General features: G+C 44.3%; 1 protein-coding gene across 4 annotated transcripts in view; it reads left to right on the top strand.

Moving 5' to 3' along the window:
* The window catches only part of LOC124789502 (F-box/LRR-repeat protein 2), a 551,725-nt gene that overhangs the window by 417,184 nt on the left and 107,407 nt on the right, over positions 1-27,134 (top strand). For all 4 annotated transcript variants that reach the window (XR_007016125.1, XM_047256886.1, XM_047256888.1 and 1 more), the window contains one exon: positions 20,626-20,782. Coding sequence is in view for 3 of the 4 variants with exons in the window: in XM_047256886.1 (XP_047112842.1) it covers positions 20,626-20,782 (157 nt within the window). In the remaining variant the exon portion in view is untranslated. The remainder of the gene's footprint in view (positions 1-20,625; positions 20,783-27,134) is intronic.

The following is a 27,134-nucleotide window of genomic DNA, read 5'->3' as shown; positions in this document are numbered from 1 at the left end:
TTCATCTCTCAAATCTACCCAATTCGACTTCTACTGCATTCCTTTCCCTTGTTCTTGTCAATCGTTCCCGAAAGCTCCCTCTGAAACTCTCAACAACCTCTGGTTCTTTCAATTTATCCAGTTCCCCATCTCCTTTTTGCAATGTCTCCAGTTTTAATGTACAGTTCTTTACCAATACATTGGGGGCAGAGTCCACGTCTGAACTTGGAAATGTCTTAAATTTAAAACCTGGTTCCGAAATCTCTGTTTTACCATTATACAATCAATCTGAAACTCTCCAGTGTCTCTAGGTCTCTTCTACGTACACAACCATCATTCATAATTTTTTAACCAATTGTTTGCGATGATTAAACTATGCTCTGTGCAAAATTCTACCAGGCGGCTTCCTTTTTCGATTATTTCGTCCTTCAATATTCTTCTAGTACTTTCTCTTCTCTCTTCTTCTCCCATCACTATTAAATTTTCTTCTCCCTTAACTATCTGAATAATTATATACCAAGATGGTATCTGTTCTTTCCGACATATCCGAAAGAACAGATATCATCTTATATATATATATATATATATATATATATATATATATATATATATATATATATATATATATATATAAGGCTCACCGGCCACTTGACCATCTTCTTCTTCTGTGCGAATGCACAAACTGTGCCCGAACTCTTACGGGAATCGGCAACGCGCCGCAAGTAATGGGTACAATGGGCGGGGGCACTACGAATGTAGTGCGGGACAATACGATGAGAATGTCGGTTTCGCGGGTGGCGTGCCAGAGATCAAATCCCTGCAGTCGCCCTATCCTCTGTGTCCTCGGCGGCTCAGATGGCTAGGCACTCGGCCAGTGCACATCGCGCGGTGACGGGCGGTAGCGCGGGCCAGTGTTTACGTCGCGAGCAGTGCTGCGGTGGAGAGCTGAGCAGCGTGTGCGAGCGCTGTTAACGTTTGTTTCTGTGCCACTGTTGTAAGTAAGATGTCGACAATTAACAGAGCGAACAGCGTTCAGTGTGACTTCGATCGTGCTGCCTTGCGACCGACGGCTTTCGAAATCCATGAGTGGATTTTTGAGGATCTGAAATTGCCGGAAGATATAGTCGACACGTTCCAGTTGGACTTTGTGCAGTACTCGTTATTTATCAAATTTATTTCGAGTGACACTTATGAGAAATTCGTTGAGGAGCATGCTGGTGTGAGACCATTTCGTCATAATGATGGCAGTATTAGCAATGTCCAAATCGTGCCTTCGGGATACGGAGTGAGAACCGTCAGGGTATTTAATGTGCCACCTGAGTGCCCTAATGACCTGATTGCCCGTTCTCTGTCACTGTACGGCGTTGTTTTGTCAGTTACCAACGAAAAATGGTCGAGTGCATATCGCTACCAAGTTAACAGCGGGGTGCGAAGTGTACGTGTGGACTTAAAAAAGCATATACCTTCGTATGTTGCCATTGGCGGCTGTCGTGCACAGGTAACTTACATTGGACAACCCCCTACCTGTTCGATCTGCCATTCAACAGAACATCTGCGGATGAACTGTACACGTCGACGTCCATTTCAACTTCCACGGGAACATCCTGCAGACGGTAGTGAAAAGCTTGTTCCGCTATTGAGTGAGGTAGTCGCGGGGACGGTACCACCACCTCGGCAGCCGGAACGTGTTAGCGAGGCGGAGATGCCAGTTCAGGTGGAATGCAGTGCCCAAGATATTTGCGGTAGGACGGACGTCGATCCGGCACCGTCATCCTCACCGGGGCAGTTACCGCTGGATAACAACGATGCGCCAGCCACCTCTGAAACTAAGCCGTGTGAGATACAGGAGCGGGTGCAGATCAGTTTGCCTGAACCGCCCCTATCGGTAGAGACTGCAGCAGAAACGAAGAAAGGCCGCCGAAGGAGAAGCAAAGGGAATAGTAGCAAAGAGGAAAAGTCGGATGATTTGAGACCCGTACACATGTCAGAAAGTGGCAGCGAGACTGAACCTCAACCTTCTTGCTCCGTGCGCTGCGAGGACACCGCGAGGCAAGACCGCATCCGTGAACAAACCAAACACCTGAAGGCACTACTGAGCGCTGAGAGGGAACAGAGCACCGTAACGGCTAAGAGGAAGAGCGAACAGAGTAGCGAGCAGCTTCAGCAGCGCTCCCGCAGGAACTCGCTGACGTCAGTAGCAGCCCCGCGTGTTGGTCAGGCGGATGCGACCACGTTGACAGACTCAGCCGGCGGTGGCGGGCAGGGCGGCGCGCGCACCGCGAAGCACCCCGACAGCAATGAGCCGTGGTGGCAGCAGGACGAGGAGATGCAGCAGTAGCTGCTCTCGCGCATGACCATCGCGCTGCAACATTTCCACTCTCTGAGTACTCCAGACGTTCCCAACGAGTCAAAGACGTCGAGAAGGACGATCCAACACAGAGCTCGTTGTCCTCTGAACCATCATGTGCGATAGCCAAACCTACAACGTTACCACACTTAACGTCAATAGAATTCAAAGTGCGGTGAAACTCCGTTCGCTAACTGATTTCTTGTATGGTACCAGCGTTGACATTGCCCTCCTACTGGAGGTAGTCACAGTCTTAGAAGTGCCCGGTTACGTTCTCATTGATAACATCAATCTCCAGGATGCTGTAGGCACTGCCATACTTCTGCGCAACGGTATACCATTTACGGATGTGCAGCGGCTGCCTAGTGGTCGTGGCATTTCTCTTCGAGTGAATGGTGTGCAGATTGTTAACGTGTACGCTCCCTCAGGTAGCACTCATAAGAGAGATCGCTTAACATTTTATAAAAACGAGGTTCCCATTCTTCTTAGCGCTTATCGTGCACATCTCATCCTCGGTGGTGACTTCAATTGTGTGCTTAACGACAGAGACCAAACTCCTAACACGAACAGATGTATCGAACTTGAACATTTAATTCATGGCATGCGTCTTCACGATACATGGCAACAACTGCACGGTGAACGGGTAGCGTACACCTTCGTAACCAGTCATTCTGCCAGTCGGCTGGATAGGATCTATGTGTCCGAGGCCCTCCAGCGACACGCTGTGAACTGTGACATAGCTCCTGTCAACATCTCCGACCATTGTGCGTATCAGTGTTACCTTAACCTACACCGCCAGCAAATATACCGCGGGAAAGGCCACTGGAAATTGAATGTCAGCCTTCTGCAGGATGCCCAACTTGAAGAGGAGGTGAACATAACATGGCAACAGCTCCAGCGGCAACGACGTCGTTACGATAGCGCTCTCCAGTGGTGGACTCAGTGTGCTAAGCCTAAATTACGCCTCACCCTCATGAGTTACGCCCGACGAAAAAGCTTTTGGCAGAAACAGACTATTGAGTTTTAATTATCGCTGTTTGAGAGAACTGTACAGTCGCGCTAATAATCCTTCTCGCGATATCGACATAAAGATCAAACGATATAAAGCGAAAATCACGGCGATACAACGCCAACGAATGCAAGGCATCATCGTGCGAGCCCACCCCAAGGACGTTGCCGCCGAAGAACGGGCCTCTCTGTACCACATCCTGAGAACGACGAAACGGTGTAAAGCCATGTTGATTGAAGCCGTCGTTGATGACGCTGAGAATGCCATCACGAAGCAACGTGACATCATCTCGCACGTCTACGACTATTATAGTCAACTTTACAAGAAGCAAGCCGTTGATGAACACTCGTGCGACGATTTTCTTAGGACCTTGAGCTGTCGCTTGTCACAACAGGATACTGCAAATCTGGAATCTCTTTTCACAGAGGACGAAATCCGACTGGCGGTCCACAGTGCAAAGAAAGGGAAGTCACCAGGACCCGACGGTCTCAGCGCTGAGTTTTACCAGCGTTACTGGAACCTCCTCGGTCCGACACTCCTCGAGATAGCGAATGAACTCTGGCACCTGGAAGTTATACCCAAGGCATTTACGGAAGGTATCATCCTGCCCTTACCGAAAAAAGGGAACAGCAGGAAGATCGAAAACATGCGACCCATCACACTCCTGAATGCCGATTTCAAAATCATCACCAGATCAATTAAGCTAAGGATGCAAACCGTCATGTACAAGGTTTTGGGCAGTTACCAGTACAGTGCAGTGCAAGGCCGAAGTGCAATCTCAGCAGCCTGCAATTTGAGGGACATCATCTGTTCGTATGCTGAAACCAAAGGACAGGGCGCTCTGATCTTTCTAGATTTTGAGAAGGCTTATGACCGTGTACGTCATGACTTCCTCTTTAAAAGCATGAAGAAACTAGGTTTTGGACTTCATCTCATAGAATTAATTCGCAAACTTACTACAAACGCCGCTTCACGGATTCTCATTAATGGCCATTTTACAAAAGAAGTTTCCATTGAGCAATCCGTCCGCCAAGGATGTCCTCTGTCAATGATTTTGTACGCCATTGCAGTGGAGCCGCTACTGAACAACTTGGCGCATAGCGGGATCGGACTTAGCGTCGAGTCTGTCACTATCCCATGCATTGCGTATGCTGACGATGTATGCGTAACTGTGTCATCATCGCAACAACTTCTGTCAGCGGAAACTGTTTTACAAACATTCACGTTTCTTTCAGGAGCAATACTCAATAGAACTAAAACCACAGCTTTGCAGATCGGTGGCGGTATCGGAGACATATCCCATGTTACCTGGTGCAAGGTCAAGGATTCTCACACAACCCTCGGTGTTACTTTTGAGGCCAAACCAGACAAATTCCTGACGAAGAACTGGTCACACATGCTTAATAAATTACGTGCTGCTTTGATACTTCACTCCGACCGTGACTTGAACATACTACAGAAAGTTAAGACCATCGAGATCGCCATTACGAGCAAGATGACTTATTTGGCGCAAATTCTTCCAATCTCCGACCATCTAGCCAAGAGTATACAACAAGCGTTATGTTGGTTTCTTTTTAGGGGGCACATTTTCAAAGTTCAATTCGATACCTTAACCTTACCTTCGTTCAAAGGTGGCCTTAACCTCATTAAAGTACACAAAAAATGTGTCACCCTGCTCCTAAATCGCATCAGGAAGGAGTTCCGTACCCGGAGGACCAGTATCATCACAAACCTCATTCAGCGGTGGAAGCCTCATAGCCTTGACCCACCCGTTAATATCGCCGGCATTCCACTTTCTTACCGGCATGTGCGACTGTACTACATGGAAATGAGCTACATTCGACACAACATCGTCGATAACGGAAGCCTGACGAACAGGAAGCTTTATGGCCTTCTCACGACAACAAATCACAGGAATCGTCTCGAAGAAAAACATCCACATACACATTGGAGTATAGTATGGCGGAATGTGCACAGCGACGTGTTACCGTCACGCGTCATAGCCGACTGGTATCTAACAGTCAACGATAAAGTAGCAACGAATGAAAAGCTACATAAAATTGGCCTTCATCCAACGCCCAACTGTGACGCATGCGGAAGGGTCGATACGCTTCTTCATAGGTTCACGTGCGGACATGCAGAAGAAATTACTACATTTCTTCGTCAACGATTGTCGATGATAGACCGTACGACGCCCTGTGGTGTAAATCTTTTAGAGATCATTCAGCCACAAAAACTGAGATATCCACGAGCAAAAAACAACGCTGCAACGTGGATCATGGGCCACACAGCATCGTTTATTATGCAGAATAGGCATGCTACTTTCCTCGACTATTATTCTTACATAGAAATTGAACACTTTAAAATGAGACAACACTGTGACTACAGGAGGATATTTGGAAATATGCTGAATAATTAACGGTTAAATGCTTCAAATACAATATTTCGTATCGCAGAGGTTGCCAGTGACCTGTATGTATGAATCCCATTTGCTTCCTGGGATTTTAGTACTTGTCGGAATTTTACGATACTATTCAGATGCTCACCAATGCAGAAGGCATTTTTTCTTTCCCATTTTCGCTTTCACATTTCCCTTCTCTCGCAGAGTGGCGGAGCAACCTTCCTTCAATTATGAAGTGATAGTCTTTTGTGCACCATAAAAAATTTCTGTTCACTACTTGGCCCAAAAAAAAAAAAACCCCTCAAGAAGAAAAAAAAAAGATGGATAGAGCGTCTGCCATGTAAGCAGGAGTACCCTGGTTCGAGTCCTGGTCGGGGCACACATTTTCATCTGTCCCCGTTGACGTATGTCAACGCCTATAAGCAGCTAACGGTGTTCATTTCATTGTAATCTCATCTGAATAATTTCCTGTATCTCACCATACATTTCCTCAATAACTTCTTCATCAACGGAGCTAGTTGACAATAAACTTGTACTACTGTGGTGGGTATGGGTTTCGTGTCTATGTTGGCTTCGATAATGCGTTCACTATGGTGTTCGTAGTAGCGTATCCGCATTCCCAGCTATTTGCTCGTTATTAAACCTACTCCTGCATTACCCCTATTTGATTCAGTATTTATAACACTACATTCACCTGACCGGAAGTCCTGCTCTTCCCGACGCCGAACTTCACTAATTATTACTACACCTAACTTTAACCTATCCATTTTCCCTTTTAAAGTTTCTAACATGCCTCCCCGATTAAAGGTATCTAAATTCCACGTTCCAGTCCGTAGAACACCAGTTTTGTTTCTCCTGATGACGACATCCTCCTGGGTAGTCCCCGTCCGCAGAGGACAGTTTTACCTAAGAGGATGCCAACATCATCCACCCCCTCTGGAAAAATTACGGCTGCAGTTGTCCTTTGCTTTCAGCCGTTTGCAGTACCAACATGTGGCTGAAGAGATGGCAGTCACCTGGAGTCAGGCCTGGGCTGAAGGGTGGGTACTGAAAACGAAACTACAGGCAAGCACACATACATTGAGCTTTGTGGCTATAAAAGAGGAATTTCGGAAACAGACGTGCACAGAATTGTCACACCCTAACAATTTAGTCGTAATCTCATGCAAAACACTCCAAAAAATCTGCAAAAAACAGTCCGACAGTTGAGCCACCGTGAAACGCCGCGCCAGTTTCCAAGAGTTTATTCGTCAGTTTCTGCATTGGATGGAAATTGACTGCAGAAAGATAGCCACTTCTGTAATCCATTTTTTAAAGACATAACTGGGGCGCAACACCTTGACGCATCACATTTGGTCCGTATGCAGCACAAATTTCGCGGCGAATGTTAACACCTTTGAGAGTTTTTGCCACTAAAACCCGAATTACAAAATAAATGGCTCTGAGCACTATGGGACTTAACTGCAGTGGTCATCAGTCCCCTAGAACTTAGAACTACTTAAACCTAACTAACCTAAGGACATCACACATATCCATGCCCGAGGCAGGATTCGAACATGCGAACGTAGCGGTCGCGCTGTTCCGGACTGTAGCGCCTAAAACCGCTCGGCCACTCCGGCCGGCCCCAAAATTACAATATGTGTCCAATCATTGGAGGGGTTTTCAAACGCAACGCTCATTTTGAGCGACTACTGTAGGCGAATGAGAGAAAAGTGGCTTTCTCGCTATCGCAGATCTTGTAAAAGTGCCACCTGCGTTCTTGGTGGGATTCCGCCTGTAGATTCACATGGCTTGGCTAGATTCTGTGAAAAGTGGAAACCCGTCCGAAAACTTCCCGTGCAGCCCACGACACCAAAGCACCAGATTCTCTCTCTACTCAGTCTGATTTGACATGATTAAAGCTACGTATAAACTATGGAACAGGAGCCTTATAAACACTAAGCAAAAGGAGGTGGCAGTCGTATTTACACGAATGAAGCGGATATGTTGCGGTCCTCGAAAATAGAGTATCTGACACTCACGGATTCATTAATATTAATTGCACTGGAAACGTGCAACACTTCTTAAATTAACAAAGAAGAGTATAAGAATGTATCTGGAAGACATCACTCCGGTAATTGGATTAAAAGGCAGTCCAGCGTTTTTACGATACATGAGTGGTAGCACGATTAATCTCGAGGCACTATTGCGACCGTGTTTCGCACTACCTTCGGTTAATTAACCAACTAAGGCATCTCGACTCATGCGCAACAAAACAGTCGAAACTATTGTTTGTTGTAGTTTTTGCTTTCCGTTTGTTTCTGCGGCTACACCACTCACAAGAGAAACTCCCCACCGCACCCCTCTCAGATTTAATGATAAGAGCGCCCAGCGGAAAGCCCTTCAAAAACTGAACAGAGATCAAGCATGAAAGTAGGAAGATGGTGTACTGAACTATGAAAAAAAAGTAAAATAGAAACACTGAACGGTCCAAGCTTATCGAGTGCAATATTGAGTATAGTAGAACACCAGCCGGCACGGTAGCTCAGCGTGTTCGGTCAGAGAGTTAGCTGCCCTCTGTAATATAAAAACTGAGTTAATAAATCAACTATGAACTTGAACAAGTGTCATACGACATCCACCCCGAACAAATACAGCGATCAGTTACGAACAAAATGAGATTAACAGAACAAAAGTGGTCACGTTGTTCGACGGCGAAGCGTGCGAGCTGGGTTCAAAGCAACCTTTAGCCATTTTTTATTTTTTTTTGCGCTATTCGCTGTATTCAAATTTGTGTCTGTGTCGTGGTGTAACGCCCGTTTGCAACAGCGAAGAGTAACGAAGGGACTATCATGAAAGTAGATTCTGCACAGTTGCTCTAATTAGCGGCTGAAAGGAAGTGACTTTCGAATGGGAAAAGCAAACAGTTTTTACAAAGCGACAAGTCAACCGAATCCTCCACGGCAAACACACCTGGTGTGTCATACACGGCGCTAGTGACAGAGCGTGTGTCATATGACAGGAATCACTTTTCGACACACCTAATTTGTAAGCCTGGTGAGTGTGTGAGATAATGCCTCCTTGCCCGATTTAGGTGTTCGTATGAATGTGAATGTGATCACTCCCAAGGAAATCATGAAAACATAATAGTCTGCCACATAAGCTGTAACAAATGAACGCAAAAGTTTCAAAATCACACAGTTTCTCTGTGCTCTGTCAATACGTATGTTTTCAATGTCTCTGAAGTTGCGTTCCGTTTTGGATGTTTTGGACTCTTGAATTCCTTTACTGTAACGTAGTTCACATCCGTTTATTTGTTATTTTCATTTCTGTGAGACGTCTGTGTGGTACCTCGCCTGCTCTTACTATTCATCGCATTTACTTGGGACAGTAATGTATTCTTATCATGTCACTCATGTTCTATAACCAATGTGTAGTATGACAACTGCCACGACTTCAGAAGAGAACAAACATTTCAATGACCGGAGGGACAGTTGATAATATTAAGAAAAAAAAATTAAAACAAAAAACCCGGCTCACCCGCTTGTTAGACCAGTACCGTACCACTACACCACGATGGGTGTTGTTTTTTTCTTTTTTCCTCACGCTACCCTAAATGTTGCACTTGTTAGCTTGGACCGTTCATTGTTCCTACTGTGCGTTTTCTCATAGTTCAGTATATCTTCTTCCCGTTTTCATGCTTGATCTGTGTACAGTTTTTCACGAGCTATCCGCTGGGCCATCTTACCACAAAATCTGTGGGGGGTGCGATGGGGAGGTTTCCTAGTCAGTAAAAATTTTCTGGCGACATGGCACCCAAGCCTGTGTGGCATGGCTGCAAACATACCGATCGCTGAAGCAACTGTTGTCCCAAAAGTCCAGCCGAAACGTGAGGAAGGATGTTCTCCTTGGGTCCTATTTAAAGACTCGTGTCCAGGTTCACTAGAATACACTCTTTGAAATTCTGAAGGTGGTTGATGTAGTGTTCAGTGCGAAGACTGATTTGACGAAACTCTCCACCTGTTTATTCTAGTCATGTCTTGGTCTCCTTCTTCAATTTTTCACCCCCATCCCTTCCACACTTCCCTCAGTTACTAAAATGACGACTCTCAATGCCTCAAAATGTGCCCCTCAAACGATTCTTCTTTCAATCAAATTGTGCTGTAAATTATTTTTTTCCCAGTTCGATCCAATCCTCCTCTTCAGTTACTCAATCCACCCATCTAATATTAAGGATTGTTTTGCACCATCATTTTTCTAGAGCTTATATTCTCTCCTTGCCTGAACTGCTTATCGTCCGCGTTTCACCTCCGTACCAGGTTGCTCTCCAGACAAATACTTACCTATATCCACAGAAGAGACTTGCTAACACTTAATTTTTTATTCGATGCTAGCCGCGGCTGTGCCCGCATAACAGTATTTTTGTTATGGTTACTGACGGTTAGTAAGTAAGCTGTTGCACGTGCAATAATGGCAATTACAGTCACGTGTCTGCCTATTCGGTTAAGTGTTTCCCCGGCAACTGCCCCAACGCGAAGGGGCATGGGCAGGAGCGGGCATCTATGCGGCATGCTATTAAAGTAACTATACATTGTACAACGTCTACATTGTGCAAGAAATTTAATAATTTTTAACGTGGTTTATATTCGCTGAATTAAAAAAAAATGTTTTCCACTCTCTACATCACCCTCCTAGGAGCCGATGTTCTTTTTTCCCCTCTTACGTTCTTCCTCGGCGTTCAAGCTATATCTGTGCCAAATATCATCGAAATCGGTTAAGCGATTTATTCGTGAAAGAGAAACAGACAGAGTTACTTCGATATTCATAATATTAGTATGGATTAGCAAATGTCTCTTTTCTGAAAATGCTTTCCAAGCTATAGCCAGTCCGCATTTTATTTCCTCTACACTTTCGTCATTATTACTTATTTTACTGCCAAATTAACGATACTCATCTACTAGTTGTAGTGTCTCATTTTTTAAATTACACTTCATCACCTGTGCTATACTTTTGTTTATGTTTACCTTATCTTATTACCTTTTTTCAAGATACTATCTATTTCGTTCAACTGATTTTCAAAGTCGTTTGCTCCCCTTGAAAGAACTGCAATGTCATCGCCAAACCTCAAAAAATTTTATTTCTTCTCCCTGAACCTTAATTCCCTTTCCAAATTTCTCTTTCGTTTCCTTCACAGCTTACACAATGTACAGCCTTAATACCATCGGGAATATGCTTCAATCCTCTCCATTTCATGTACCTTGACTCTTTCAACTGCAGTCTGGTTACTGTACAAGTTGTAAATAACTTTCCGGTCCCTGTATTTTATTTATGCCACCTTAAAAAATTTCAAAAAGTGTAATCCAGTCGACATTGTCAAAATTTTCTTTAAATATACTAACACTATAAACATAGGTTTAACTTTTCTTCAGTATATTTTCTAAGGTAAGTCGTAGGGTCAATATTGCCTTGTATGTTCCTAAATTTCCCCGAAACCCAAACTGATCTTTCCTGTGATCGGTTTCCACCATATTTTCCAAGTTCAAATGGATCTAATGGCTCTGAACACTATGGGACTTAACATCTGAGTTCATCAGACCCCTAGAACTTAGAACTACTTAAACCTAACCAACCTAAGGACATCACACACATCCACGCCCGAGACAGGATTCGGACCTGCGACCGTAGCCGTCGCGCGGTTCCAGACTGAAGCGCCTAGAACCGCTCGGCCACATCGGGCGGCCCACATTTTCCATTTCTCTATAAATAATTCGCGTCAATATTTTGCAACGATGAGTCTATAAACTGATGTTCTAGCAGTGTTTCACAACTGTCAGCACTTGCGTTTTTTGGAACTTGAGTTATTACATTTTTCTTGAAGTCGATGATATTTCGACTGTCTCATATCTCTCTCGCCATTTAGAATAGTCTACTTCCTCTTCCCGTTTTATAATATTGTGTTCAAGTTCATTTCCCTTTAACAGCCCTTCTGTATGTTCCTTCCAGTTTGTAGCTTTCTCTTCATTCCTTGGTAGTGACCTGTCATATCAGCTCTTGATATTCATATCGCTGTTTCTCTTTTCTCCAAAGCTCTCTTTGATTTCCGTACAGCAAAAACTTTCTTTCCGCTAGTAGCATTTGTTTTGTAACCATTTTGTATCAGCCATTTTACATTTTCTGTTAATCTATCTTTTTTAGATTCTGCACTTCCTTTTGACTACTTCATTTTCTGAGTTTTTTGATTTTCTTCTTTCCTCAGTTAAATTCAATATCTCCAAGAATTTTTACTAGGCTTTGTCTTTTACCTACTTGCTCCTCTCGTGTTTCATCTCTCAAATATATCCATTCGTCTTCTGTTGTATTTCCTTTCCTTGTTTCCGTTGGCTCCATTTGAAACTCTTAACATCCTCTGGTTCCTTCAGTTTATTCAGGTCCACTCTCCTTAACTTTCTACCTTTTTGCATTTTCTCAGTTTTGTACTGCAATTGATAATAAATTAGGGTCAGAGTCCACATCTGTCCCTAGAAGTCTCCAACAGTTTAAAATCTGATGTCAAGATTTCATGTCTTACCATTGTACAAGCACTTTGAAGTCTTCCAATGACTCCAGGACTCTTTCACGCACTGAACCTTTTCACGTAATTCTTAAACTAAGTGTTAGACATGATGAATTAATGCTCGGTGTAAAATTCTACCAGGTAGGTTCATCTTTCATTCCTCCCCCCCCCCCTCCCCTCCCCCTCTCAGTCAGTGTTCTCCTTATATATATTCTTGTCTTCAGTTTCTACTAACGTATTAAACTTCCTCATCAGAATTTAATTTTCGTCTCCCTTAATTGTCTGAATGGCAACGGTCTTGCCGCAGTGGCTAAACCGTTTCCCCTGAGATCCCCAAAGTTAAGCGTTGTCGGGCGTGGTTGGCGCTTGGATGGGTGACCATCCAGGCCGCCATGCGCTGTTGAAATTTTTCGGGATTCACTCAGCCTCGTTATGCCAATTGAGGAGCTACTCGACCGAACAGTAGCGGCTTCGGTCAAGAATACCATCATAACGACCGAGAGAGCGGTGTGATGACCCCACGCCCCTCCTATCCGCATCCTCCACTGAGGATGACACGGCGGTCCGATGGTCCCGGCAGGCCATTTGTGGCCAGCCGACGGAGTGATTTTTTTTAATTGTCTGAATATTTTTTTCATCTCATCATACATTTCTTCAATCTCTTCATCATCTGCAGGACTAGCAGGCATATGAACTTGGGCTATTGTGGTGGATGTTAGTTGCCACCTTACTTCTAGTTCCCACTACATCTAACTTCTAACCCACCCATTTCCGTCTTTATATTCTCTAACCTACCAACGAGATTAAGGGATCTGACATTCCACACTTCGACCCGTGCAATACCAGTTTTGTTTTTCCTCATGACGACGTCCTCTGGAGATATTCTCACGTGGAAATCCGAACAGTGGACTGTTTTATCTCCGAAATATTTTAGACAAGGAATACGTTAGAGATGTATGCCCTGGAGAAAAAAAATGGCTAATTTTAGAAGGCCAGATCAATCAAGCATCGCCGGCCGGCGTGGCCGAGCGGTTCTAGGCGCTACAGTCTGGAACCGCGCGACCGCTATGGTCGCAGGTTCGAATCGTGCCTCGGGCATGGATGTGTGTGATGTCCTTAGGTTCGTTAGGTTTAAGTAGTTCTCAGTTCTAGGGGACTGATGAGCACAGATGTTAAGTCCCATAGTGCTCAGAGCCATTTGAACCACTATTTTTTTTTTTTTTGTACTGTATTGTAACGTCAACATTATAAAGTTCAGATAAGAAGAGAATTGAAGCGTTCCAAATGTGGTGCTACAGAAGAATTTTGAGGATGGGATAGATGGAATAACGGATGAGGAGGCACTGAATTGAAGTGGGGAGAACAGCAAAACTTCACTAAGTGAAGGCATCCATTGATAAGGCACATCCTGAGACATCACGGAAGAGTGAATATGGTAATGTAGAGAATTTGGGGGGATTGAAGAGTTAGACCATGGTTTAAGCATAGTGAACAGGTTCAGTCTGATGCCAGTTGCAGTAGTTATGCATAGATGGAGAGATTTACATGGGTTGGGCTTCAGCAAATCGGACCTCGGACTAACAACCAAGGTAACAGAAACACAGAGAAAAACAGTTAAATCATCATTTAAAACTGCCTGCAGAACGATTCTAATGCTGCCAACAGACATTTCGCGTAAGGACCACGAATATAAGATATGAGATATTAAGGCTCATACGGAGCAAGTAGACGGTAAGTCTTTCCTTGCTCCTTTTGCGAGTGGAACAGGAAAGGAAATGACTAGTATTTGTACAGGGTACCTTCCGCCACACACCGCACAGTGGCTTGTGGAATATACAAGGTGAGTCACCTAGCATTACCGCTGGATATATTTCGTAAACCACATCAAATACTGACGAATCGATTCCACAGACCGAACGTGAGGAGAGGGGCTAGTGTAATTGGTTAATACAAACCATAAAACAATGACGGAAGTATGTTTTTTAACACAAACCTACGTTTTTTTAAATGGAACCCCGTTAGTTTTGTTAGCACATCTGAACATATAAACAAATACGTAAAAGGTGCCGTTTGTTGCATTGTAAAATGTTAATTACATCCGGAGATATTGTAACCTAAAGTTGACGCTTGAGTACCACTCCTCCGCTGTTCGATCGTGCGTATCGGAGAGCACCGAATTACGTAGGGATCCAAAGGGAACGGTAATGGACCTTAGGTACAGAAGAGACTGGAACAGCACATTACGTCCACATGCTAACACCTTTTTATTGGTCTTTTTCACTGACGCACATGTACATTACTATGAGGGGTTAGGTACACGTACACACGTGGTTTCCGTTTCCAATTACGGAGTGGAATAGAGTGTGTCCCGACATGTCAGGCCAATAGATGTTCAATGTGGTGGCCATCATTTGCTGCACACAATTGCAATCTCTGGCGTAATGAATGTCGTACACGCCGCAGTACATCTGGTGTAATGTCGCCGCAGGCTGCCACAATACGTTGTTTCATATCCTCTGGGGTTGCAGGCACATCACGGTACACATTCTCCTTTAACGTACCCCACATAAAGAAGTCCAGAGGTGTCAGATCAGGAGAACGGGCTGGCCAATTTTGCGTCCTCCACGTTCTAAGAAACGCCCGTCGAACATCCTGTCAAGGGTCAGCCTAGTGTTAATTGCGGAATGCGCAGGTGCACCATCATGCTGATACCATATACGTCGACGCGTTTCCAGTGGGACATTTTCTAGCAACGTTGGCATATCATTCTGTAGAAACGCGATGTATGTTGCAGCTGTTTGGGCCCCTGCAATGAAGTGAGGGCCAATGAGATGGTCGCCAATGATTCCGCACCATACATTTACAGTCCATGGTCGCTGTCGCTCTACCTGTCTGAGCCAGCGAGGATTGTCCACGGACCAGTAATGCATGTTCCGTAGATTCACTTCCCCGTGGTTTGTGAAACCCGCTTCATCGGTAAACAGGTAGAACTGCAACGCATTCTCTGTTAATGCCCGTTGACAGAATCGCACTCAATGATTAAAGTCATCACCATGGAATTGCTGATGTAGCGACACATGAAACGGGTGAAAGCGGTGACGATGCAGTATGCGCATGACACTACTTTGACTCAGTCAACCGGCTCTCGCAATGTCCCGTGTACTCATGTGTGGGTTCATGGCAACAGCAGCTAACACACCAACTGCACCCGCTTCTCCTGTGACGGGCCTGTTACGGACCCGTTTGCGTGCTACGACCATACCTGTTGCATACAGTTGGCGGTAGGTGTTTTGCAATGTGCGGCACGTTGGATGCTCTCTGTCCGGGTACCGTTCTGCGTACACCCTGCAGGCTTCCGCTGCATTTCGTCGACACTCGCCATAGATGAGTATCATCTCCGCCTTTTCAGATTTCGAATACACCATGGTCACAGTTCCTACAACACTACACTATCACAGACGTCTGGTAACACGGTGTACAACAGTTCGTCTGCGTGCGGAGACGAATGCAGATTAACAATAGCAGCAAGCGCTACATGCGGACACTGCGACAGCTAGACCAAACCACAACAGTGCACTACAGCCAAACCCGTAAACACGCTCGTCGTCGTAAACATGTCCCTGCAGATGCTGCTCGCCGACCGTGGCCCGTGTTTGTTACAACACGCAACTGAACGTCGGAGGTTTCAAGCGTCAACTTTAGGTTCCAATATCTCCGGATGTAATTAACATTTTACAATGCAACAAACGGCACTGATTACGTATTTGTTTATATGTTCAGATGTGCTAACAAAACTAACGTGGTTCCATTTAAAAAAAACGTAGGTTTGTGTTAGAAAACATACTTCCGTGCATTTTTGTATGGTTTGTATTAAACAATTACACTAGCCCCTCTCCTCACGTTCGGTCTGTGGAATCGGTTCGTCAGTATTTGATGTGGTTTACGAAATATATCCAGCGGTAACGTTAGGTGACTCGCCCTGTATATGTAGATGGAGAATACCAGCTGAATCCCAAAAATTAGTTAAACATACTTCTGTATCCAAGAAACACTATAATGTTATTGTCACCTCTCGGTCGCCTCGAAAACACAGATTAAATTCATTTTCAAATTTTTGCAATTTATAACTGAAATAATGTTTAATTTTGATCACTTTCTTTGCTTAATTCCAAGTGTTTCCCAAATATTAATACACTTTGACGGTATGACATAATACTAAACGCACTGATCTACTGAGTGAGTCTATGTAGTGATTCGGTCCCCCTCCCACTACTTCACACCTTCAGTTACTACAGGTGGAAGGCGAAAGCGGAGGCAATTTTCTCGAAACCATTCATATTTAGTGAGTGTGTAGCATAACATGCTGCATATGTTCTGTGCCAACCACAATACTAGTACTAAGCCTAAGCAGTCTTTTTCAAACTACAGTGCTAATATGGTGCATTAATGATGTTTGGAGAGTAGCACGTTGTAAAAAGTTACATTGTGCTTAACTCGTGCAGGAGACGATTTCAGGCCATGACATTTGAGTGCACAAATATAGACGCAAATGAAAACGTTTATTCTTCGCTTCAACCTCTATTACAGAATAATTCGTCAGCGCACTGAACATGGGCTGAGAATGTGGCAATATTAAGTTCACGATAGAAATAAACCATACCTGTGACTGGACAATTGTGAGATTCGATTGAATTACAACTTAGCCAAAACTGTGTCTACGATTATAATGAAAGGTGTTGTTGGCGTGGCGCCATCATGTTGACAATTCCTTAACAATGCATTACGTGCTTTGCTAAGCTCCTATTTTTCAGTAATATTTATTATCCATAAACAATTTTTCACCAGGTAAAGCATGACAACGGAGTCCACTGTTGTGTTAAACTGGGTAGCAAAAATTATTTTACACAGTTTTTCTCTCTAAATTAAGCATTTGCATTTTCGTGCAATTGGCTGGCCACCTATCCTTCTTTCATTTTTTTCAAATTTGTCTCTCTGATTATTAGATTACACTCTAAGACAAAATAAACAAATAAATATATGAATAAGTACCACGAAGGAATTATCCGAATGCGACGAAATTTGGTAGACGTATCGTACATATACAGACAAACAAATGATTAAAATGTCAGAAAAATTGGATGATTTATTCAAGAGAAAGAGCTTCACAAATTGAGCAAGTCAATAACACGTTTATCCACCTCTGCCACTCGGGGGCGAGTGCTCTACCATCTGAGCTACCCAAGCATGACTCACACCCCGTCCTCACAGCTTTACTTCTGCCAGTACCTCGCCTCTCAACTTCCAAACTTTCAATTTGATATATATATATATATATATATATATATATATATATATATATATATATATATATATATATCAAATGACATCCCAGAGCGTCACTCCTGGTTGTCGGTCCGTATGGCGAGCGACAGTCAGATTGGTATCTCACTGCTTCCCGGAGCATTTCCAGAAACGTCTTCGCTCGTCATCGCAGTTCAGTTCGAAGCGGGACTCGTTACTGAAGGTGATTCTACTCCAGTCAATGACATTCCACGTCGAATGTTCCCGGCGCTACTCTAAACGGGCTTACTGTTGTACAGAGATCAATGGCAGTCGGTGCAAGGGGCACCATGAGCTCAGCTCCCTTTCTAAGAGCCGCCTATTAATGACCCTTTTGTCACTGAGGTGCAAATTGCATCTCGGATCGATGATAATAATGAATCCGGGGATCTGAGTGTTTCTCTCACTATTGCCCAGTCCTCACGTTCTGTCGTCTCTCTGGGTCGACTGCTGCCTTCTTGACGCTCAGTTCCTCCACAGTTCACCCATTTGTGACATCCTATTCAAATGTCCAGTGGTTCACCGATTACTCCAGCCGCATTCTTGGGGTCCAAGTAAATGTCCTCCCTCAAATGGTGACATCTACGGAAATTATGAAACTTACTCGCAGATTAAAACTGTGTGCCGGACCGAGACTCGAACTCGGGACCTTTGCCTTTCGCGGCCAAGTGTTCTACCATCTGAGATACCCAAGCACGACTCACGCACCGTCCTCACAGCTTTACTTCTGCCAGTAACTCGTCTCCTACCTTCCAAACTTTACAGTGCACTCTCCGCTGCAGAGTGAAAATCTCATTCTGGATCTACGAAAATTGTTCACGCTCCTGTCTGCAAGGCATAGTTACGCCCAGCTGAGTACATGGAATGAAATTGGCAAAAACTTTATATGCCTTGGTATCGACACGTCCCCTGTTTACTACCCTTGCCAACTGCGCGATCAAATAGCGCTGCAGCTTCACACATTCATCGATCGGCCGCCGATGTCAACAATTTTGCATTTTCCGTCGATGCCTGCTCGAATGTCAACTCATGAGCAATTTGCATAACTCCTACGTGGTTCGTTGTTTTTTGTTGTAGAGTGTATTTCACGTATACATATTATTAGTTAGATAAATTATTTTAATTGTGTTTTGTATTACACTCATGCTCATAAATTAAGGATGATTGCAGGATGTGGTACCACACAACGAGGCACTACACAAAACTGGCGCTGATAGCATAGGCACACAGGGAACACACACGACACAGATCTGTAAGTCCACGGTATTGGTGATAAGTTGAGAAAACCGTCCCGAAACGCATGTGCTACAAAATGCCACTGTTTCCTGCGCATATACACCGACTTCAGTATGGGATGTGATCACTATGCACACGTACACAGTCCACACAACGGGTTTGCGTACTTTGTATCAGATGGTCGAGCAGCTGCTAGGGTATAGCCTCCCATTCTTGCACCAGTGCCTGTCGGAGCTCCTGAAGTGTCGTAGGGGTTTGAAGACGTGCAGCGATATATCGACCGATAGCATCCCAGACGTGCTCGATGGGGTTTAGGTCTGGAGAACAGGCATGCCACTCCATCGCCTGATATCTTCTGTTTCAAGGTACTCCTCCACCATGGTAGCTTGGTAGGGCCGTGCGTTATCACTCATCAGGAGGAAGGTGGGACCCACTACACCCCTGAAAAGGCGGACATACTGGTGTAAAATGACGTCCCGATACACCTGACCTGTTACAGTTCCTCTGTCAAAGACATGCAGAGGTGTACGTGCACCAATCATAACGCCACCCCACACCATCAAACCACGACGTCCATACCGGTCCCTTTCAAGGACATTAAGGGGTTGGTGTCTAATTCCTGGTTCACGCCAGATGAAAACCCGGCGAGAATCACTGTTCAGAGTATACCTGGACTCGTCCGTGAACGTAACATGGGACCACTGTTCCAATGACCATGTACTGTGTTCTTGACACCAGGGTTTACGGGCTCTCCTGTGACCAGGGGTCAGTGGAATGTACCTTGCAGGTCTCTGGGCGAATAAACCGTGTCTGTTCAGTCGTCTGTAGACTGTGTGTCTGGAGACAACTGTTCCAGTGGCTGCAGTAAGGTCCCGAGCAAGGCTACCGGCAGTACTGTGTGGCCATCTGCGGGCACCGATGGTTAGATGTTGCTCTTCTTGTGATTTTGTACACTGTGGACGTCCCGTACTGTAGCGCCTGGATACGTTCCCTGTCTGCTGGAATCGTTGCCTTAATCTTGAGATCACACTTTGTGGCACACGGAGGGCTCGTGCTACGACCTGCTGTGTTTCATCAGCCTCCAGTCGCCCTATTATTCTACCCCTCATAACGTCATCAGTATGTGTTCTTTGAGCCATTTTCAACACGCAGTCACCATCAGCACGTCTGAAAACGTCTGCATACTTACTCGCTGCACCGTACTCTGTCATGCACCAACACACCTCTGTGTATGTGGACTGCTGCCAGCGCCACCGTGCGACGACCGCAGGTCAAATGCACCGCAGGGTCATACCCCGAAGTGATTTAAACCCGCAAACCGCCCATCAGAACATTGTTTCACCATGTATCAGCATTATCCTTAATTTATGAGCATGAGTGTAATTAATATACGTTTGCACAACAAAAAGAATCTTCACACGATGTAAAACAGTGAAGTACCCCTCACCCAAGTATTATTACGATTAATTGTAAATTACATATTAACTGAGGTCTTAAGACTGGACAAGACAAAAATAATCAGATCATTGATAAAAAAATGTTACTGCATATACGAAAGCGTAAGCTATTCTCAGATTCAGCAATAACAACTCATAGGTACAAAATATCGATAGCTACACTAAAAAGTCTAAGCATGCTAGGTTACAGTAAATACTTTTGAAAATTATTGTAGTTTCCATTACGATGCTAAGCTGCACTTTCACATACATGGATGCACTGTGAGTAGCGATGCTACGCTCACACGGAGCAGGGTCTGAGGTGCTGCTGTGTGGTGTTGGCAGCGTGAGGTTCGGGCCGTCGCTGCGCTACATCGAGCTGCCCATCGAGCTGATCACGCACACGGTGCTGCACGAGCTGGCCAACAAGTGCCCCAACCTGACGCACATGCTGCTCGACTTCTCCACCGCCATGCAGCTGCACGACTTCAGCGAGATGCAGGTACGTCGCCCGAGCGCAGCGCACGCACCGCCCGGAAGTTTTGAGCCTTTGCTAACAAGAGAGCGACGTGAACTTGTGCCTTCATTCTCAAATATGGCTCTATTCTCATATGGGGTACACACTGCTTCCATTTTGTAACATTAGTTTTAGGGAAGACGGGTAAGCAACACAAATTATAAAAACGGATTTACTGGGTGATCAAAAAGTCAGCATAAATTTGAAAACTTAATAAATCAAGGAATAATGTAGATAGAGCGGTAAAAATTGACACACATGCTTGGAATGACATGGGGTTTTATTAGAACAAAAAAAACTAAGTTCACAAAATTTCCGACAGATGGCTCTGGACAGCAAAACGTCAGTGCTACCGTGACGGGTGAGAGGTACACCGATATGTTACAGATTTCCGGAAAGCTTTTGACACCGTTCCTCACAAGCTGCGGGCCTATGGAGTATCGTCTCAGTTGTGCGACTGGATTCGTGATTTCCTGTCAGGAAGGTCGCAGTTCGTAGTAACAGACGGAAAGTCATCGAGTAAAACTGAAGTAATATCAGGTGTTCCCCAGGGAAGCGTCCTGGGACCTCTGTTGTTCCTGATCTATATAAATGACCTGGGTGACAATCTGAGCAGTTCTCTTAGGTTGCTCGCAGATGATGCTGTAATTTAACGTCTAGTAAGGTCATCCGAAGACCAGTATCAGTTGCAAAGCGATTTAGAAAAGATTGCTGTATGGTGTGGCAGGTGGCAGTTGACGCTAAATAACGAAAAGTGTGAGGTGATCCACATGAGTTCCAAAAGAAATCCGTTGGAATTCGATTACTCGATAAATAGTACAATTCTCAAGGCTGTCAATTCAACTAAGTACCTGGGTGTTAAAATTACGAACATCTTCAGTTGGAAAGACCACATAGATAATATTGTTGGGAAGGCGAGCCAAAGGTTGCGTTTCATTGGCAGGACACTTAGAAGATGCAACAAGTCCACCTAAGAGACAGCTTACACTACACTCGTTCGTCCCCTGTTAGAATATTGCTGCGCGGTGTGGGATCCTTACCAGGTGGGATTGACGGAGGACGTCGAAAGGGTGCAAAAAAGGGCAGCTCGTTTTGTATTATCACGTAATAGGAGAGAGAGTGTGGCAGATATGATACGCGAGTTGGGATGGAAGTCATTAAAGCAAAGACGTTTTTCGTCGCGGCGAGATCTATTTACGAAATTTCAGTCACCAACTTTCTCTTCCGAATGCGAAAATATTTTGTTGAGCCCAACCTACATTGGTAGGAATGATCATCAAAATAAAATAAGAGAAATCAGAGCTCGAACAGAAAGGTTTAGGTGTTCGTTTTTCCCGCGCGCTGTTCGGGAGTGGAATGGTAGGGAGATAGTATGATTGTGGTTCGATGAACCCTCTGCCAAGCACTTAAATCTGAATTGCAGAGTAATCATGTAGATGTAGATGTAGATCCGCAGCCTGACTGATAAACACCTGCTGGAACGTACGATGTTTATGCAGGATTGCGCTCCACCCCATATTGCTAGACGCGTGAAAGATCTCTTGCGCGCGTCGTTTGGTGATGATCGTGTGCTCAGCCGCCACTTTCGTCATGCTTGGCCTTCCAGATCCCCAGACCTCAGTCCGTGCGATTATTGGCTCTGGATTTACCTGAAGTCGCAAGTGTATCGTGATCGACTGACATCTCTAGGGATGCTGAAAGACAACATCCGACGCCAATGCCTCACCATAACCGCGGACACGCTTTACAGTGGTTTTCACAACATTATTCCTCGACTACAGCTATTGTTGAGGAATGATGATGGACATATTGAGCATTTCCTGTAAAGAACATCGTCTTTGCTTTGTCTTACTTTGTTATGCTAATTGTTGCTATTCTGATCAGATGAAGCCCCATCTGTCGGACATTTTTTGAACTTTTGTGTTTTTTTGGTTCTAATAAAACTCCATGTCATTCCAAGCATGTGTCTCAATTTGTACCTCTCTATCTACATTATTCCGTGATTTATTCAGTTTTCAAATTTATACTGACTTTTCGATCACCCGGTACTTACAGTATGTATGTATGCATATTCCACCTTTCCTGCTAAATCACTGGACCAATTTCAACCAAACGTGGTACACACATAATTTAATGTATGGAAAGAATTACTGTGGGAGTAATAACCACTCACCTATCAAAAGGGTGGGAGTGGGATGAAAAATCTGTGTACCCCCACGACGCGAGAGTACCCATACTTTAGTTATCCAGTATTTGAGAATGATGGCACTTAGAGACTTGCAACAAACTTTACACATAATTTCAAACTTTTATTAAACTTTTTCTCGCTGATGACCCCCCTAAAAAGAGAAAAAAGATGGTCGATTATTAAATTTTCGCTGTTCTTGCAGTAAAACTGCCACATGATGCATGACGTTTTAGTTTATTACTTCTTTATTACCAACCGTACTCGCGACATGTTAGCAGACAGTATTCACATGTATCACTGAATGTACCGGAATAATTTCATCCTTGTACGATATTAATTCAGGACATACGACGTCATAAACACTGAACGCGTGGATGAACCACCACATCGTGCGGGACTTTTAAATTTATTGCTTCGTCACCACTTACTATGTTCCCAACATCTTTAGCAGACAAAATCCACATTTGTCGCCGAATGTATCTACAAAAATATATCACTGAACGACTCTTTGTTCAGGAGGTATAACATCAAATACTGAGATGCGGAAAAAAAAACTGCCGCATCATGCATTACGTTTTAATTTATTATTTCTTTTCAACTGATTCTATTCGCAACACATTTCGCAGACAGTATCCGCATATGCTACTGATTGTATGTTCAAAAATATATCAATTTGAGACATATAGATCGGGATATAAGACGTCATGAACATTGATATGCGTGAGAAACTGCCGCATCGTGCATGACGTCCTTTTTTTTAATTTATTACTTTTATACTATTAACTCTGTTCGCAGTACATTTTGCAGACAGTATACATATATTCCATTGCATGTACCTAGGAAAATATATCACTGTATGATACATAGCTCAGGAGATATGACGTCACGAACATTAAGCTGCGTGGAAATCAAACAGCAGGGCGAAATTCACTGGACATACAGGTCAAATATATTTGGGGTTGTAGAAAAATATCCACTACCAGTCACAATAAAAGGTTGTTTATTCGTCACACGACCGGTTTCGGGTTTGCGCCCATCTTCAGGTGTTTATACATTCGTTTACATGTTTGTACTATTGGAGACTACTGTATAAATAAAAAAAAATTATTTGCTGGTGACTACACAAATACAAGTGGGGAAATTGTAAGTGGTAACGCAGCATTTGTTGAAAATATATCTGTACTTACAAAAAGATGAAGCACCATTATTACAGTTATGCTGTGATGATAGTTTTGCCACTTAGTTACACACTTATGGTCATTTTCACGTCCGTATATCAGGTATAGCTTCATATTACACTATTATAATGTGCACTACACTATGTTTACATACAAGCATGTGGGCTGTGGTCATAGAACTTCCATGTAGCAGATGTAAGGATGTTGCTCACACAGAAACTCGTAAGTTCTGGTCAAAGAACTTAGCCACAGGAAGTGCAAAGGTGTTGTATATATAGAAATTTAAAAAGCTATTATAGACTGCGACATTTCTTGACACACATTATGAATTTTTGGTTCACATTTTTGACGGAAAACTTAGATCTAGCAAGTACAATGTTGTTATATATATATATGAAATTACTCAAAGCTATTACAAATTAAAAAATTAAAAAATGACAGCTAGAACTGTTTTGAGCCACACTGTTGTCAGAGAACTTAGATCTATGAGGTGGCAGTGACATATCTGTGTGAGAAGATCAGTAGATTTGTGGAGAGAGACCTGCTCATTGTCAGTATTGCCGGCCGATGTGACCGAGCGGTTCTAGGCACTTCAGTCCGGAACCGCGCTGCTGCTACCGTCGCAGGTTCGAATCCTGCCTCGGGTATGGATGTGTGTGATGTCCTTAGGTTAGTTCAGTTTAAGTAGTTCTAAGTATAGAGGACTGATGACCTCAGATGTTAAATCCCATAGTGCTTGGAGCCATTGGAACCGCGGGTAAAAAGTTCATCCTACACCCTTGGAACGATTTCAAACAAATTTGGCACATATGTTAGTTACAATGTGGAAAGAAATACCGTAGGGGTAAGAGCCACCAGCCTCCTATTGGGATAAGTGTGATAGGGTTGAGAGAGAAGAGAGGATGAGGAGATTGACAGACAGCGAAGGGGAAGGAGAAGATAGACACAGACAGTAAGAGGAGGACATAGACAGCGCTAGGGGAGTAGGAAACACACAGAGAGAAGGGAAGGGAGGAGATGGACAGAGGGAGGAGGGAAGACGAGATGAACTAATAGAAGATTCGAATAAATAAATACCCGGGATCGTCGGTTTTCTGATCTAGTATACAGTATGTAGAAGAACCACGAGGAAACAATGAGGATGGAGCACCAACAGAGATGTGCTGGGAGGGCGAAGGGAAGGGACGCAGTGTTTTTTCTCCACTGTTCAAGCTGTTCATCAAAGAAGCAGTGACGGCTCTAAGAAAAAAGAATTAGGAGTGAAATTAAAACTCAGAGTGGAATGATGTCAATAAAAGTATTTGTTCAAAAATGGTTCAAATGGCTCTAAGCACTATGGGACTTAACCTCTGAGGCCATCAGTCCCCTAAAACTTAGAACTACTTAAACCTAACTAACCTAAGGACATCACACACACCCAAGCCCGAGGCAGTAATCGAACCTGTGACAGTAGTAGCAGCGCGGCTCCGGACTGAAGCGCCTAGAACCGCTCGGCCACAGCTGCCGGAAAAAAAACATTTGTGAAGACATTGCTATCGCCGGTGAAAGTGAGCAAGAATTATACACTGAAGAGCCGAAGAAATTGGTATATTCAAATACAGAGGTATGTAAAAAGGCGGCATACGGCATTGCGGTCGGCAATGCCTATGTAAGAGAACACGTGTCTGGAGCAGTTGTTATATCGGTTACTTCTGCAACAATGGCAGGTTATCAAGATTTAAGGAAGTTTGAACGTGGTGTTCTAGTTGGAGCACGGGTGATGGGACACAGCATATCCGAGGTAGCGATGAAGTGGTGACTTTCCCGTACTACTATTTCACGAGCGTACCGTGGATATCACGACTCCAGTAAAACATCAAATCTCCGACATCGCTGCAGCTGGAAAAAGGTGCTGCAAGAACGGGACCTCCGGAACCGCGGGACTGCTACGGTCGCAGGTTCGAATCCTGCCTCGGGCATGGATGTGTGTGATGTCCTTAGGTTAGTTAGGTTTAAGTAGTTCTAAGTTCTAGGGGACTGATGACCACAGAAGTTAAGTCCCATAGTGCTCAGAGCCATTTGAAGAACGGGACCATCGACGACTGAAGAGAAACGTTCAGCGTGATAGAAGTGCAACCCTTCCGCAAATTGCTGTAGATTTCAATGCTGGACCTTCAGCAAGTGTCAGCGTCCGAACCATTCAACGAAACATCATCGATATGGGCTTTCGGAGCCGAAGGCCCACTCGTGTACCCTTGCTAACTGCACGACACAAAGCTTTATGCCTCGCCTTGGCCCATCAACACCGACGTAGGACTGTTGATGATCGTAAACATATTGCCAGATCGGACGAGTCTCGTTTCAAATTGTATCGAGTGGATGGACGTGTACGGGTATGGAGACAACCTCAAGAATTCATGGACCCTGCATGTCATCAGGAGACTGTTCAAGCTAGTGGAGGCTCTGTAATGGTGTGGGGCATGTGCAGTTGGAGTGATATGGGGCCCCTGAAACGTCTAGATACGACTCTTACAGGTGACACATACGTAAGCATCCTGTCTGATCACCTGCATCCATTCATATCCATTGTTCATTCCGACGCACTTGGGCAATTCCAGCAGTCCAGTGCGATACCTCACACGTCCAGAATTGCTACAGAGTGGCTCCAGGAACACTCTTCTGAATTTAAACGCTTCCGCTGGCCACCAGACTCCCCAGAAATGAACATTATTGAGCATATCTCGGAGGCCTTGCAACGTGCTATTCAGTGGAGATATCGACTTCCTCGTGCTGTTACGGATTTACGGACGGCCCTGCAAGATTCAAGGTGTCAATTCCCCCCAGCACTACTTCAGACTTTAGTGGAGTCCATGCCACGTAATGTTGCGGCACTTCTGCGTTCTTGCGTGGGGCTTTACACGATATTAGGCAAGTGTACCAGTTTCTTTGGCTCTTCAGTGTAGGAGCTGCCAACTGAATGAACAGTCTGTTG

Source organism: Schistocerca piceifrons, chromosome 3 (genome assembly GCF_021461385.2).
Source record: "Schistocerca piceifrons isolate TAMUIC-IGC-003096 chromosome 3, iqSchPice1.1, whole genome shotgun sequence".
Taxonomy (NCBI): domain Eukaryota; kingdom Metazoa; phylum Arthropoda; class Insecta; order Orthoptera; family Acrididae; genus Schistocerca; species Schistocerca piceifrons.
Note: the sequence above shows the minus strand (reverse complement) of the source record. Positions and strands in the feature narration are given on the sequence as shown.